The 14,794-nt window shown below is 35.7% G+C and overlaps 1 protein-coding gene across 5 annotated transcripts in view; it reads right to left on the bottom strand.

Moving 5' to 3' along the window:
* Positions 1–14,794, bottom strand: part of LOC123718062 — a 69,683-nt gene that overhangs the window by 21,013 nt on the left and 33,876 nt on the right. For 2 of the 5 annotated variants that reach the window (XM_045674439.1, XM_045674440.1), the window contains exons 3-5: positions 6,682–7,074; positions 5,781–6,002; positions 3,235–3,459 (exon numbers count right to left, since the gene is read on the bottom strand). In XM_045674439.1, coding sequence (XP_045530395.1) covers positions 3,235–3,459; positions 5,781–6,002; positions 6,682–7,074 — 840 coding nt within the window. The remainder of the gene's footprint in view (positions 1–3,234; positions 3,460–5,780; positions 6,003–6,681; positions 7,075–14,794) is intronic. The other 3 variants (XM_045674441.1, XM_045674442.1, XM_045674443.1) reach the window with 3 other exon arrangements.

Here is a 14,794-nt window from a genome sequence, read left to right on the forward strand (position 1 = left end):
ATCCACTGTACTCCAGAATCAACGATGGTCGCGAAGTGTAGATTGCAAACAGTCCAAAATGGCTCTGCCGGCTGTGAACCCGCAACTTACTAAGCGACTTCTAAACCTGAACAGAACCAATCTCAAAACAATCATAGGGACAATCACGGGCCATTGTCTCCTTAACAAACATCTTTTCGTCCTAGGCGCAACAGACAGCCCCTTGTGCAGAGGCTGTTTCAGCGCAGAGGAATCAGTCACCCACGTAGTCCTGGAATGCGAGGCTGTGGCTAATCAACGTACAAAAATCCTCGGAACAGTGAGGTCGCTCCGCGAAGCCTGTGAAGTGCCCGGGAGACTTCTGTGCTTCTGGAAGGAGTTGGGCTGGCTAAATTAGCCAGGGCTTCTACGCACAACGGACCGACTACGTGTCTAAGTGCGGAAATTGAGTCCACCTACCTAAACCTAAACCTAAGATAAAATTATGTACATATGAAAAAACAACTAAGCGGGACTAGGGTCCCGGGGGAAATTTGGGTAGTTTGGGAGCGATTAGAGATTGACACAAAACTTGATAATCATATACCAGTGTGCAAATATACGTCTTCTTCAAAACAGTATCCTATATAAGCTGGAAGATGTCTAACATTTGCAACCACTAAATGTTTGGCATCGTAATATTGTAATCTCATTTCGAGCGGGATTGGCCTAGTGGCTTTGTCGTAGGTTCGATCCCCGGCTGTGCACCAATGAACTTCTATATGCGCATTTAACATTAGCTCGAAACGGTGAAGGAAAACATCGCGAGGGCTTGTCTTGGACTTAAAAAGTCGGCGTGCGTCAGGCACAGAAGGCTGATCACCTACTTGCCCATTAGATTAACAAATAATCATGATATAGATACGGTAATATGAGGCCCAGACCTAAAAAGGTTGTGGCTGTTTAACAATTGACTATGTGTTGCTATGCTAAGAAAACATCGTGAGGAAACTGGCATGACTCGACGACGACGACTTATCAGACAGAATGCTGATCGGCCCATGAATAGTCACAATGTCAGAGGTGAGTTGCCGGCCTTTAAAGAACTTGAACACTCTTTTTAATAACTAGCTTCCGCACAACGCTCAATGGAACGACCAAAATATCACCTACTTGTCTCAGAAATAAAATACCGCAACATCTGGAGGCCAAGACATATAGGGTTGTAGTGCTGGATTATTTACGTACAGGCGTTCGAGTCAACTCAGCTTTAATGTATAGAAAAGATCTCAACGCGCCCAGCGCCTTCGTAAAACGTTCTCAAGTTTTGACCAGTACTTAAAAAAATATCAAAGGTTCCCAAAAACAAACGTCATAATATTCAATATCATTAGCCCCGGCTTACAGTTGCTGATGAGGCATGGAAAGTCTTGGAGCGAGGTGAAATCTAGGCTCAAGTAACTAGTAGGCAGATGGCTTGGATGACGTCCATTACGAATATATACGAAATTATTTTTTCTTTCGACATTATCGCATTGGCATAGTACTGTGAGGATAGTGTATGTGTCGCAGTAAAGTAGTTAAATTAGAGAGTTAATTGAATCTCTAGACAGTTAATTAAAGGTTTTCAATCAAGTCGCTAGCATTTTGATTTATATTGTTACGAAGACGGGTCGACTGCAATGTTTCTAGATTTTTCCACTAGTAAGAGAACTTTTCAGCAGGCTGTAATATGATTTCTGACCGTTTCAGGAGAGGGTCAATCACATATTAGAAAATTGTAATTTCCATAATGTTACCCTAGTTTTCAGGAAGCTGAAACCTTTTTTCAGTCGGTTTCAGAACATGTTTGGTAGAGTGGTGCAGTTTTCAGGAGACCCGTTTTCAGGCCTAGTTATACCCCTTTGATGAAGGAATATTCTAGACCGAACTTTCTAGGTGTGAGACAAGGACGAAATAATCCGCGAGAGAGAGGGAAGATTGGAACCTTCTCGAAGCTAGACTGAGCACTCTAGAACGCCGTACGATAAGGACGGAGCAATGTGCGAAAGAGACAAAGAGCACGGACGTTCTAAAATTGTGCAATCGCTACTCAGGAGCTATCCCGCCTAGAAAGTTCTCGAATATTGTTTAGAATTATTCCCAGGGATATATAAGCGATCCGAAACGCGACCTTTAGTTTTGAATGCGATAACAAGAGAGAAACACCGAAGCGATAAAGTGCGAATAAAGTGATAAAGTACAGTGTGAAGTGTGCATAAGTGAAGTAATTAGTGACTGTGTTTTTGTGTGTGAATCTCTGCAATTAATTTGTGCCCATAAATTCCTCATTGATTTATCAAGAAATAAACCCTTGAATAAATCTACGGCATTTTCTATCCGATCCCTTAGCTCGTAACAATATAAAGCAACGTCGCGAACTATCTGTCTGACCGAAAGCCAGCGAGTTGATTAACAATGTAAAACAAGACTCCGCCATGATTATTTCATTTGTTATTGTTATTTCGGTGTGACCGTGAAGAACTGAGAGCTTGGACATTCCGTGTTTTGTTTTATTGTAAATGGTTAGGTTAGTCTCGTTGACTAGGAACGTTTAGGAAACTCGTTAAACGTTTCGTTCAATCACTTGTCTGACAGAACTTAGCGACATGATTGAATATCGATTTTTAATTAACTGTCCAGAGATTCGATTCACTCTCTGATTTACCTACTTAACTGCGACATATATATTGTGAATAAATAAATATAAACTATTTAGTACGTTATTTGGTAATTGTTTGTAATAAAGTTCTCTACATAATCTTAGTAGTAATAATGTAAAATGAAATAATTGTATTATTTGTATTCATGTCGATGATAATAAAAGCCTTTTGTAAAACTTTAACCAATTCCTATAAAGTTGCATATAGTAGATCATTTTTAGAACATAAGGTCATAAAGAAGTTTCCCTACTTATGTGTGTACAGAACACGCACACATTTTTTTAAATTAAAAGTATTATGCATCACTTACATATATATATATATATATATATTCTATATTTCTTACTCTTATTAGTCACTTAATCTGTCTGGACACCAGGGAAAGCACAACCATAAACATACAAGTACATATATAACAACAAACAGAACATACAAGGCAGGGATGAAAAAAGATAATCACAAATTAGTTTGTCAGAACATTCGAGTGTCAATGTCAGCGTTACATGTAAGCAGGTGCAAACCACACAAAATATTCTAGCACAGATTATATGTTATAAATAAAGTATGGACAAACCTTTCATCGCACCGGCAATGCATCAACGTGTTGACTCTCCAATTGTAAAGGCCATATTTTTTCTCCATCCCCCCAATCCAGAATGGACACCTCAAATCATGGATCCTACAACATCTGTCTGTGCGCGTGTACCCTCCCAATTGCGAATAATGCGTTGCCGAAAAACCTTTCCCGCACCACTTTGTGCCGGGCACCCGCAGTATGTCCATTGCGTCGCGCTTTTTTCTGTTGACGTTTGACATTTCACTGATGTGCGTGACAATTGATCTCTTCCGAATGTCTTGTCAACGTTTTATGTCTCTTTATTGTTTTGAATACTTTGTATGTTTAATTTAAATACTTTAGAATGATTTTTTTGTCACTTTTAAATCGTCCGAGCGAAGTTATTGTCATTAATAGTCTGTATTTTCAGTTTTAAAACAAATGGTGACTATTGGTGAATAATGCTCAAAACACAACTAATTTGAGTGTATGACCAACCAGGCACCAGAAGATAAACCACTCCTTATATGGAAATTGTATTCAGTTTTACAACAAACTCCCAAGCGCAATTCTCTGAATTATCACTAAACAAATTCAAAGCTTTTGTTAAACGTAAATTAATCAATAAAGATTTTTATAAATTTGACGATTATTTATACTATAATCCTTGGGATTAATTTGCTCCAGTTCAAACAATTTGTATGACTCAAAACCCGATTAAAAGAGTGGCGGAGAGTTTCTCCCAGTTCTTCTTGTTCTCTTGTACTCGCGAACTCGTCTTTTCTGTTGACGTTCATAAGTGTACTAGGTTACCTATATGACTCTTGGTAGAATGCTAACGCAACCCCAAGTTACCCCAAAAATTACGTGATGGGTGAGTGGGGTTTAGTAGGTAGGGCTTTTAGAGCGAATCCCACAGTCCATGCGAAAATGCAATCCCCTCATTAAAAAAAAAGGTAACCTATATGAATAAAGTTATTTTGAGTTTCAGTGACAGTTCTGTTTCCAGTTAATCACGAATAATAGTAATTTAAATAAATATTATTAATTATCAAGGATCCTATATGTATGTTTATTTAAAAATAATTAACGACAATCCCTTTAACGAAATACTTAACGAGATGAATACTTTGATAACACACAACACAGTCCCAGTAAGATCAATTTTGTCACAACCATATTCCTGTCATGAATCAAGTTTGTAAGTGTTTCCCTTAGCTCAGAATCGCTTCATGATTCACACTGTTGCATGCCTAAGCACAAGTGAACACAGTCTTTTATTCTCTTGTAGAATTTTGCTATAAGTGGTCTAACAATTTGGACACAATGATAGAGATTTCTTGATTATTATAAGTGTAGAAATGGATGGGCCACTCGCATGAACAGTGGCAAATGGATAAAGACGGTAACAAGGTGGAAAAGACTACCAGCGTAAATAAAGACAGGCTCTCATGCACGGTGGGGTGACGATCTTAGAAGTAGGTGGAGAAGTTTGAGACAATGCTCGACATGATGGAGCCAAATGGAAAAGGCATGTACACTATATGAGGACCATGAAAAAAATGTTAAGTGTGTAGAAAACACTTTTTAACCGGATTGAAGCTATGTGTTATTATTAAAAAATTTAACATTTCGCGTGCTTTACAGCGTGCGTGGTCACGGTGACTGAAGACAAAAGGTGTTGAATGTCAAAAAGTATCACAGCTGTAGAGAAAGTTGTGTTATCTGTATTTATTTCCCCGGAGTTGGTATCGACTAAAAGATGACGGGTTTTGCAGACATGACTCACGGTGTCCTCTATTTTCGCGGATTCTTTGTCTTGGGGTTTTAATTTGGATATTATTGGATCCCAGGTGTTAACAAAAGACAATACTATGTTAAGTGTGTGTATATTTTGTAAAGATGGATTAATGTTTCAAGAAATGAATAAGGATTTATTATTAATCATTATTAAGTGTGTACAAGGTAAGGCGAGGTTTGCTAACTATAAACACGTAGTGACTCCTTAATCCGTGTCAAGAAAGTCAATGAAGGATGACAATTGTCGAATTTGAATTAATAACCGTAATATATTAATTAGTTAACACAAATTAACACAAGTTTGTCATCAGACATGTCAAAAAATGACAGCTGTCACTATGACAAATACTGTGTTTATGCAACGACTGCTTGGTAACTGATTCTCGTTTTATCCAAAAGGAAGTTATAGAGGATCGAAAATGCTACGAACTACTGATCGTACCCACTGTCGTGCCCACAGACTTACTGGGGGTAAGTCTTCTTTTTATATGAATTTCAATATGCTCATTATTCCTTCTGAGATAAAATAATATATATAACCCAAAAATGAACACGAAAACGGACAAAATGGCCGTTGAACCCCAGAGTTTACCAGCATAATATACAGCAAAAGCGGTTCCCAAAACAAACACTTCAATGTCAATTGTCACCAATTCCCGCAACTGTGATTGAGCTGTCAACTGTCAAAACTAGATCGAGTCAACTAAACAGGTAACCCACAAACCAAACCCAAATACCCAAAACCCATATATTAAAAAACTAACCTCCTATCACATTTGCAGTGTGAAATGGTATACGGCCTATAGTTGAACAATCCAAATCTTCTTTTAAACGCTCCTATGTTGACTCGACAGTTATCGTGGGCCCTACAGCATCGGTCCTCGTTCCTATCTTGGCCCAATTCGTTGTAGGTCTTAGCTAATTGACCAGCCCCGCACCATTTCGTCCCGGGCATTATAAAATTCTCCCGAAATGAGCGCCGTGACCTGTCATTTGTCTATGATTAAAATGGCGGGAACGTGCGATGAATGTCAATTTGACGGATGACATAAGGGTATCTCAAACATTTTTTTTAATGGAAACATCGGACATAACTTTACTACATGTACGTGAATAAATTGTGGATTTGAGAAGCCCTTTTTCGTGAAATTTTTGAACCCATGATGAAGGCCATGCTTGACAGATTATGTTTTTATGCAAAGTGAAATATTTAAAATATATGTTTATCATTTAACATTGAATGAACTCGAAATCTTCATATAAGTTTATATATAAATGAAATGTAGATTCGTCAATTTCAACCATAGAGATATGCCAAATGATACAGATAGTAAATCCCATAGTCATAGATTAGATTTGAAATCTCATGCTGTATTGCCATAAAATAGTTGTACAACTTACTTTTCCGCTTATTAAGGTTGTCGGTTGGTTTTTGCGGTAGACTTGTCATTTAATTTCTTTTAGCGAGAAAATGTTTACCTTAAAGTAGAATGAAATTTTAAGGTTTAAACATAAATTGTCCTACATTTTATAAGTTGAAGATATCTGAGATATTCCAGAAGATAAAGAGACATAAAAGTTGGCGGTCACATGAAAAGCGATGTGAAATTAGTCACAATGCGGAAGAAATCAATGGGTTTAGACAAATACAAACATTTTCATTACCTCGCTAGGGACGGTTCCGAGTATTTGTTTTTATTTTCCATCATGTATTTTAACTCCTCGTGCCGCTCAAAACATTCCATTTTTAATCTGTCATAATCCAACCAAGACGCGATGTCAGGCGGCGGCATTTCGCCCTCTGTCAAAAGTCGAAACGTCATGTTGCCAAAATGGCGGTAAAACCGTTCGTCTTCCGTTACATTTTTTCTTTTTTCAGTTATTCTGAATGCCTCCTCGTCCAATGCCAGTTTCAATTCTCTACGTAGTGTTTTTAAAAAGTTTCTTGTTGTCTTTGCATCTGTGATGTATTCACAATCTTGAATCGCGCCATTTGGAGTGTAAATAATTTGTATAAGATGGCCGCCATCTGTCATCTGACGGAGTTTTAGCCCGTTTCTGTAACAAAAAAGATTTATATATGAATATGTAGGTTACGTTTCTATTAGAAATATAGTGTGAAACGTTGTCGTAACGATAATTCGTATTATCATTATTGTCGCAGTATTGGATCATGTTCGAGTGTACCAATACTTAAAAGGCCTGCAACGCGAGCTCTCTTAGCATTGAGAGTCATCTTGCGCGGTTGCCTTCAGTTCTATATAGTGTTTATTAGGTACTCCTACGTTCTGCTTCTATATTTATCAAGACCTAGCGGACCCGACAGACGTTGTCCTGTCTTAACTATGAATATTGATTTCAAATTGGTATAATTAACTAAAAATGCTTTATGATAACATTCTTTGTTTGTGTTTCTGGCGTATGTAAATAGTTTTGTTGGTATTGCGACATATAACTGGACATGAGAAAAATATGGGTTTCCAAGATTAATGCCAAAAACAATTAGCGACTGTAATTATTTTATTTATATAATAACTCCGATCGAAGCATTTGTTTTAAACGATATTAAGGTTTCTTACATCCTCTTTGACGATATTTGCAGCACGCATTCTGTCAAACGCCATAACGTTACATGAAAAACTTTGAATTGTATCTCTATGGTAAAAAAGGTCATAAACAGTCAGAACTTAAATTAAGTTCCTTCACCATTGATTGGAATTTACTGGTAAAGGCCTTCTCGAGCTTATTCCAATTATCTTTCTCCATTCGAGTATCGTAACGTATGTCCAAACGACAAAACTCATACTACACAGGAATGTCTTTTATTAAGTCACGCCCATATCATGTTTAGTCATTGCACAATTATTAGAATTATAATTAAACCCGTTCCAAACTAAACTTTCTTTTTGATTATCGCGTCATTTATAGCTTTGAGCTTTACACTAACCTAGGTCGTATTTTTTATATTATGAACATCTTTTAACTTTTAATGCCAGAAAGCTAGCTTTTTAAAAATAAGTAGAGTAAGTAGAGCTACTCTTGAAGGACTTTAAGTCGAATTGGTTCGGAAATTCTTCAGTGGGCAGCTGGTTCCACATAGCGGTGGTGGTACATAGTAGGAATGGGTCTATCATATAGTTTATATATGCTTTAAAGAAACAGTATTTACAATTCTCCTAACCTACAATTAACAATAAAAATGTGTGCGTGTACTAGTGTACACACGTAAGAAAAGAAACTTCAATATGACCTTATTAGTCTAAAAATTATCTACTATATGCAACTTTACATAAATTGGCTAAATAAAGTTAAACTAGATAAAGTTTAACAAAAGGCTTTTATTATCAGACACGAATATAAATAATACAATTATTTCATTTTACCTTATTACTACTAAGATTATTACAGAATTTTATTAATTGTAATAGAATTATTAATATCGTTGTTATCGTTATTATATATTTTTGTTATTAATGGCTTCAAATCAACCGTGGTAGGGACAAGAACAAGATGGCACGTAACTCAAAAATGTGACGGTAATTTTTTTCCACCGCCGATAAAAAAATTCACTTCAACATGTGATGCGTAACCCAAAAATGTGACGGTAATTTTTCCAACGCCAATAAAGAAGTTCCACTTCAAAATGTGACGCGTAACCTAAAAATGTGACGCGTAACCTAAAAATGTGACGCGTAACCAAAAAATGTGACGGTAATTTTTCCAACGCCAATAAAGAAGTTTCACTTCAAAAATATATCTATAGTCCGACTTAGTAGACGTTCCACTAACACGACATCGGTATTTACGCAAGAGAAACCACATTAGTACTTAATAATTTGTACTGTCGTAAAAATCACCCTAAATAGAAGCGAATTTGTCATCCCCCATGAAAGATAATTAGATTATATGATTTAATTCTACATTAAGTGAATATGAGTGACTCCCCCGTGCATGCACAAGGGTCTTAATAAATATTTCTGTAAATATAATCTGTATTATATATGTTTACGCTGTGCACTCATTTCGCGTTCATTTATTTAGAGCACAATTGGGGTTCCAACCCACAACAGGCTGTTGATCCCATCTCCTACAGATGGTTCCTTAGTACCACCGGCAAGATTCTTAAGTATATGTTTCATATAAATGTTTTTTATAAGAATATAATAGCTAAAACTACTATAAGATAGCTTAAAGTTTATGCAGATAATATAATTTAGGTGTCATAAATAAAATACATCGACAAAGTTACGTAATAACTGTGGTGATGTAACCAAAAATTTCAAAAACTACTAAACCGATTTGCCACATACACCTTGTTCCAAACATATTATTGGTGCTTTCAATTAAAACGCAAGCGCGTTCTATCTGTATAAAGCGCCATCTATTGAATACGTTCGAAAGTCAAACCAAACTTCTAACTCTTATAGACACTTAAATATTTATACTTAATACAGATTTCTGATTTGTTTCATGTCAATCTAATAGGCAAGTAGGTGATCAGGTTTCTGCTCATCACACGACTTTTGGGGCCTAAGGAAAACTGGTATCCTCACGATCTTTTCCTTCACCGTTCGACCGAATGTTAAATACGCACATAGTATTATTAAACTCGTAGTAACTCATTAAAAATAGGCCAGTAAGACAAAACGTCAATTTCATATGTACCTAACCTTCATGTAAATAAATAATTATATTTCTTAGATTATTTATAATCTAATATATGTTAACTAATGTTTCATTTAATATGCTTGTTAGTCTGTGGAAACGACGCTAGTTTTGGCCTGTCATTCGAAGATTTTTTATTATAAAACGAATAATATATGAAACGTCGCAAAAATTTAAATTTAAAATTATGTTAACTAATTATAAGTTTATAATAATACAAAAAGCTTTAATCCGGTTAAAAAATTGTTTTCTTTCAATGCTATGTAAAAGCTATGTTAAAGACAATACTATAATACTTGTTTTCAAATAAAATTTCAAACTCTAAATCTTGTCTTAAAATACATTCAGCAATACATTTGAGTTTCATCCATTATATTATATCATCCTAAGGGAATGCATGATGTCCCCAAACAAATGCAACATAATACTAATTTCAATTAGGGGTTTATTTTTGTACGTTATTGATACATTAATAAACTTTTTAAGGGAATTAAGGGTGAGATTCAGACACGAGACAGCACTGTATATTAAAATCCATCATTTTTGGTAATACGTTTTTATGGTCATCTAGTTACAGTACACAAGCGAATAAAAGATCTTTAGAAGATATACTTCTTTGGCGTAACAAGACACACACACAGCAATAGAAAAAACTGAAAATGTTGAATGCTAACTTCAGGGTTTCGGTGTTTTGTGACGGTGTGCCTGGATGGATTCCTCGCTATGACAAAAAAAAAAAACGAGGAAGACACATAAAAAGATGGGAAGATGATGTGCTGGCCCTATGTGGATGCGTAAAGCTAGAATCAGAAAAGAGTGGAAGCCCTTAGAGGAGGCCTATGTCCAAGGACAAGTATAACAGAAATCAACCGGTACTAGTATAAGAGCAATGTTGGCCTAGTGGCTTCAGCGTGCGACTCTCGTCTCTGAGGTCGAAGGTTCGATCCTGGCTGTGCACCAATGGATTTTCTTTCTATGTGCGCATTTAATATCAGCTCGAACGGTGACGGAAAACATCGTGAGGAACCAGCTTGCCTTAGACGCAAAAAAGTCGACGGCGTGTGTCAGGCACAGGAGGCTGATCACCTACTTGCCTATACGATATACAAATGATCATCAAATCTGAGGCCCAGACCTAAAAAAGGTACCACCAGTTTTTTTTTTATATTATGTATTGTATGTAGGTAAATATTATGTATTCCATCCTGAATAAATGTTTAGTTTAATTGTATTAGGTTAGGGAAAAAGTATTTTCGCATTATAGTATGAACTTGTAATAAAATCTCTTTGGCTTTACTATTTGTAACTGGCTGGTTTCGGTATCATTAAAAGTTTAAATTTTAAAGAAGATTCCAAATTCAAATTAGGAAAATGTGTGCTTTTTATTTATTTTTAAAATGAGAAGAAACTTTTTCCCCAACCTATTATTATGTATACCATACTGGGTATTTTTTAGTGTAATTGTTTGTTATTCAGTAATATATATCAGTATACGTATTGAATTAAGTCTCGGCAATACCACAATCGGCCCGCGTGCAATAAAGATCAGACTGGCTTGCGGTTGAACTTTGAGTGCATTTGTTCAACGTTGTTTTATTAAGTCCAGGGTTTGATTTTCGGCAACAAATAGGCTTAAAAAACTCGGATAAGTCTCAGTGTATATAGTGACATTATTATATAGAACAAGGTGAAGATTATAAAACCTCTGAAAAAGTATTTTATTCAAGATACAAAATGGCGGTAGTAATATAAAGGTGGGATGGGCTAAAGACTAAAGGCTTCCCGGAAGTTGAATTTAAAAAAAAAAAAAGAAACATATCTCATTACATAAAAAATCAATTTGAATTAAGAACTAATTTATCATTCGAAAGAATCAAAATGGTTCACAGACGCCGGCAAAGATTTCTTTTTAAATCCAAAAAGGTTTTATTACGGGACTATAAGATACCATTTCCAATGAATAGTCTGTGGAAGTGTCAAAATAAATTTGTACGCGGTGATTCGATAATAAATCTTCGATTGAGTGCGGCGTCAAATTCTATAGTTTTTTTATAATCGGGTCGATTTTAAAGTTTTATTACATTTTTTAAGTTAGAGATGTTTTGTATAATTCTAGAGACTGCTCCGACGGAGAGTTTATTGCCAGTTCCTCTCATTCTACGCCCTTAATTTGAGAACTGTAAAGCTACCTGTGGGAATATATTTGCAATTAAATGCGGGTATTTGTTGTGTTTTCCCAAGGGAGTCGGTACGGAATAAGTTTAAGGAATAAAATATTAGGACACTATCATGTCAATATGTGTCACAAGTTACCGGCCTTTGAAGAATTGGTACGCTCTCTTCTTGAAGGACTTCTTGCTATGCCACTGATCATTGTTCCGAAGTAACAACCTAAGTGCTAAATATTTTAAAATTTTCTCTTTATAAAAAAATATTAAAATACTCCAATTGGTCCAGCCTTTGTAGTTTTGGGCTGAACAACATAATTTGCCATATATAATAAGGGTCATGCCGTAAATACTGGAACTATTGCAAATAACATTTATTACATATTTAAAACATAAAAGCTTATTCGAAGTGGTCTCCATTGGCTGCAATACAGTCCTTTAAACATTGAAGCCAGGTATCGATAGAAGCACCCACCCTTTCCATGGGAAAATTCTTCACTGCCAATCGTACGGATTGTTTTAGAGACTCATTTTCATAGCGTTGAGAGCAAGCCGTGCTCTCCAAAACTGACCATAAATCATAATCCAGCGAATTAAGACCGGGACTAGATCACGGCCAGTCTTCAGCTCTGATGAAGTCCGAAACGTACGTTTCCAATCGAGACTGCGTAGATTAAGTTTTATAACCCGGCGCCGAGTCTTGCTGGAAGGACCATTCTTGGTTATTGAACATGGTGTTGTTAAGGGGCTTCACTACCTTCTCAAGAATGGTATCTTGATACACTTGTGGCGATGTTTTTATAGGTTTTTCACAAAAGTATGGCTCAGTCACTTCTTCATAGCTGCTACCCCATTAAACAATTACTGAAATCGGGGAGTGCCGACGTTGCAGTCTGTTGATTGATTGGAATGCTTCTTTAGAGCTTTGAGCATAAATACGATAATTTTGGTTGTCAATTGTTGCTCAATTGTAAAAAAAAATAATGTGATCTGCCTTTGCGTGCAGCTTCAGTAGTTGTTTCGATTTTACCAGTGTTTGTCTTTAAATTATCAGTTAAGAAATGACTAGTACGTCTCTTATAGGCTACAAGTCCTAAGTTATCTTTTAAAATACGAGACATGGTTCTAGGTTATCTCTCGAGATAATTTATTACTTCCAGACACGATTTCTTTGAATTCTTTCCCTTACTGCTTTGACCACCTTTTTCGTACGAACACTACGTGGACGGCCAGAACTTTTTCTGTCACAAACACAGGAGGTCTTAATGTACCTATTAATAGCCCGGTATACAAAGATTTTACTAATACCAAGCGTATGTAGAGTTTTAAAAATTGCATTTGGCTCCATACCTACTTTGTGTAATGCAATCACAGCGATTCGAATTCTCTTTATCACCACACGCCATTTTAATATCGCATAATATTGTACAATGTATTGGCGCCAAAATGAGAAAACTCAATGAAAAATGACAGTTTCTAAATTCAAATGTAATGTTTTCTTAATTTTCAATTGTAACAGTATTTATGGCCAGACTAAGTATATGTCTTCTATATGTATGTGTCTATAGTACATCTACTTTGTTATTATCCATTGCTGGACTCTTTCAGACATTCTCGAAGTTTTCATAAATATCCTAACTTTCTTGTTGATATTGTACAGCCTATCAGGCATAATGTAGGATTCTAATAGCAAAAGAATTTTTCAAATCGGTCCAGTGTTTGGAGCAATGCAATAAAATATAAATATAAGGAATTTAATAAGATATAGTCACTGTTCAGTTCTGTTCAACAGTCCGTTCATTCCTAATGGATCTTTAAGATAAAATATTTGTTGGATTACGAATATCATTCAAGGGCGTTGCCGATTGTCAAGGGGGGGAGGGGCCTGAAGAAGTAGGTATGGGTGTATAACTGAAAGTTTCAATAAAACATAGTTATTATCAAGAGTTGTAACGTCCAGGATTATTATTATATCTTTGATTTTGGAATAATTTTCTAGAAAGAAATTACTAATTAAGTAATCAATATGTGTCTAATAGATTAAAGCGTCCAGAAACGTCACATGAACGAATCTGTCAAAATAAAATAAGAAATAGTAGAAAAATGGAAAACCACGGTCAAAAAGCTTAAGCCAGGCAAGTCGAAGACACCCGTAGTTGGGTCTCTCCAGAAAAAAAGCAGGTTTAGGATGGTTCGTAACTGCCGAATTAGCTATTTCACAGTTCAGTATGTATTATACACATTTTGTAATTTTCAATTTACCAAAACTATACAACTTTGTCAACTTAGACACGCCATCGCATGCACTTAATCTTAAGTGACGCTCAACACCTACACGCCATCTTGACAATCATTATTGACATAATAATGTTTGTTTAGATAAAAATAAATTATAATTTATCTATCTCGTCCCCCGTATGTGACAAGATATTCACAATTGTTTCATAAGCCTTGTACACGAATTATTTGCGTAATTCGTCAATTTTTACAATAGAATTTATGAAGACAATTTCCATCTTGCCCAAGAGGAAATATTTCAAGAAGTGGGAAGCTTCATAACGGTTTCTCTTTTCTTTAAAATATTAAGTTTTAGTTATGTTTAATATAAGATTTATTACTATATTAATGTACTTAATTCAATGATATGAGCAGTGTCGGCCTAGTGTTTTAATGTGCGCATTTAACATTGGCTCGTACGAAGAAAAACATCGTGAGGAAACCGGCTTGCCTTGGACCCAAAAAGTCGGGTCCTAGTTGTCTTTGAAACATGAAGTAGATACACAAATCTGAGGCCCAGAACTCAAAAGGTTGTAGCGCCATTGATTTGACATATAAATTATCTTTTAAGTTTCAAATAGATAAATCTTCAATACGTAGAAGGTAGTTTTCAAATAGAATTTTTAAAAAAATACTCTTTGTTCGTGAGGCTTATCTGTGTCGAATAT

The sequence above is a fragment of the Pieris brassicae genome, chromosome 14 (assembly GCF_905147105.1).
Source record: "Pieris brassicae chromosome 14, ilPieBrab1.1, whole genome shotgun sequence".
Lineage (NCBI taxonomy): Eukaryota > Metazoa > Arthropoda > Insecta > Lepidoptera > Pieridae > Pieris > Pieris brassicae.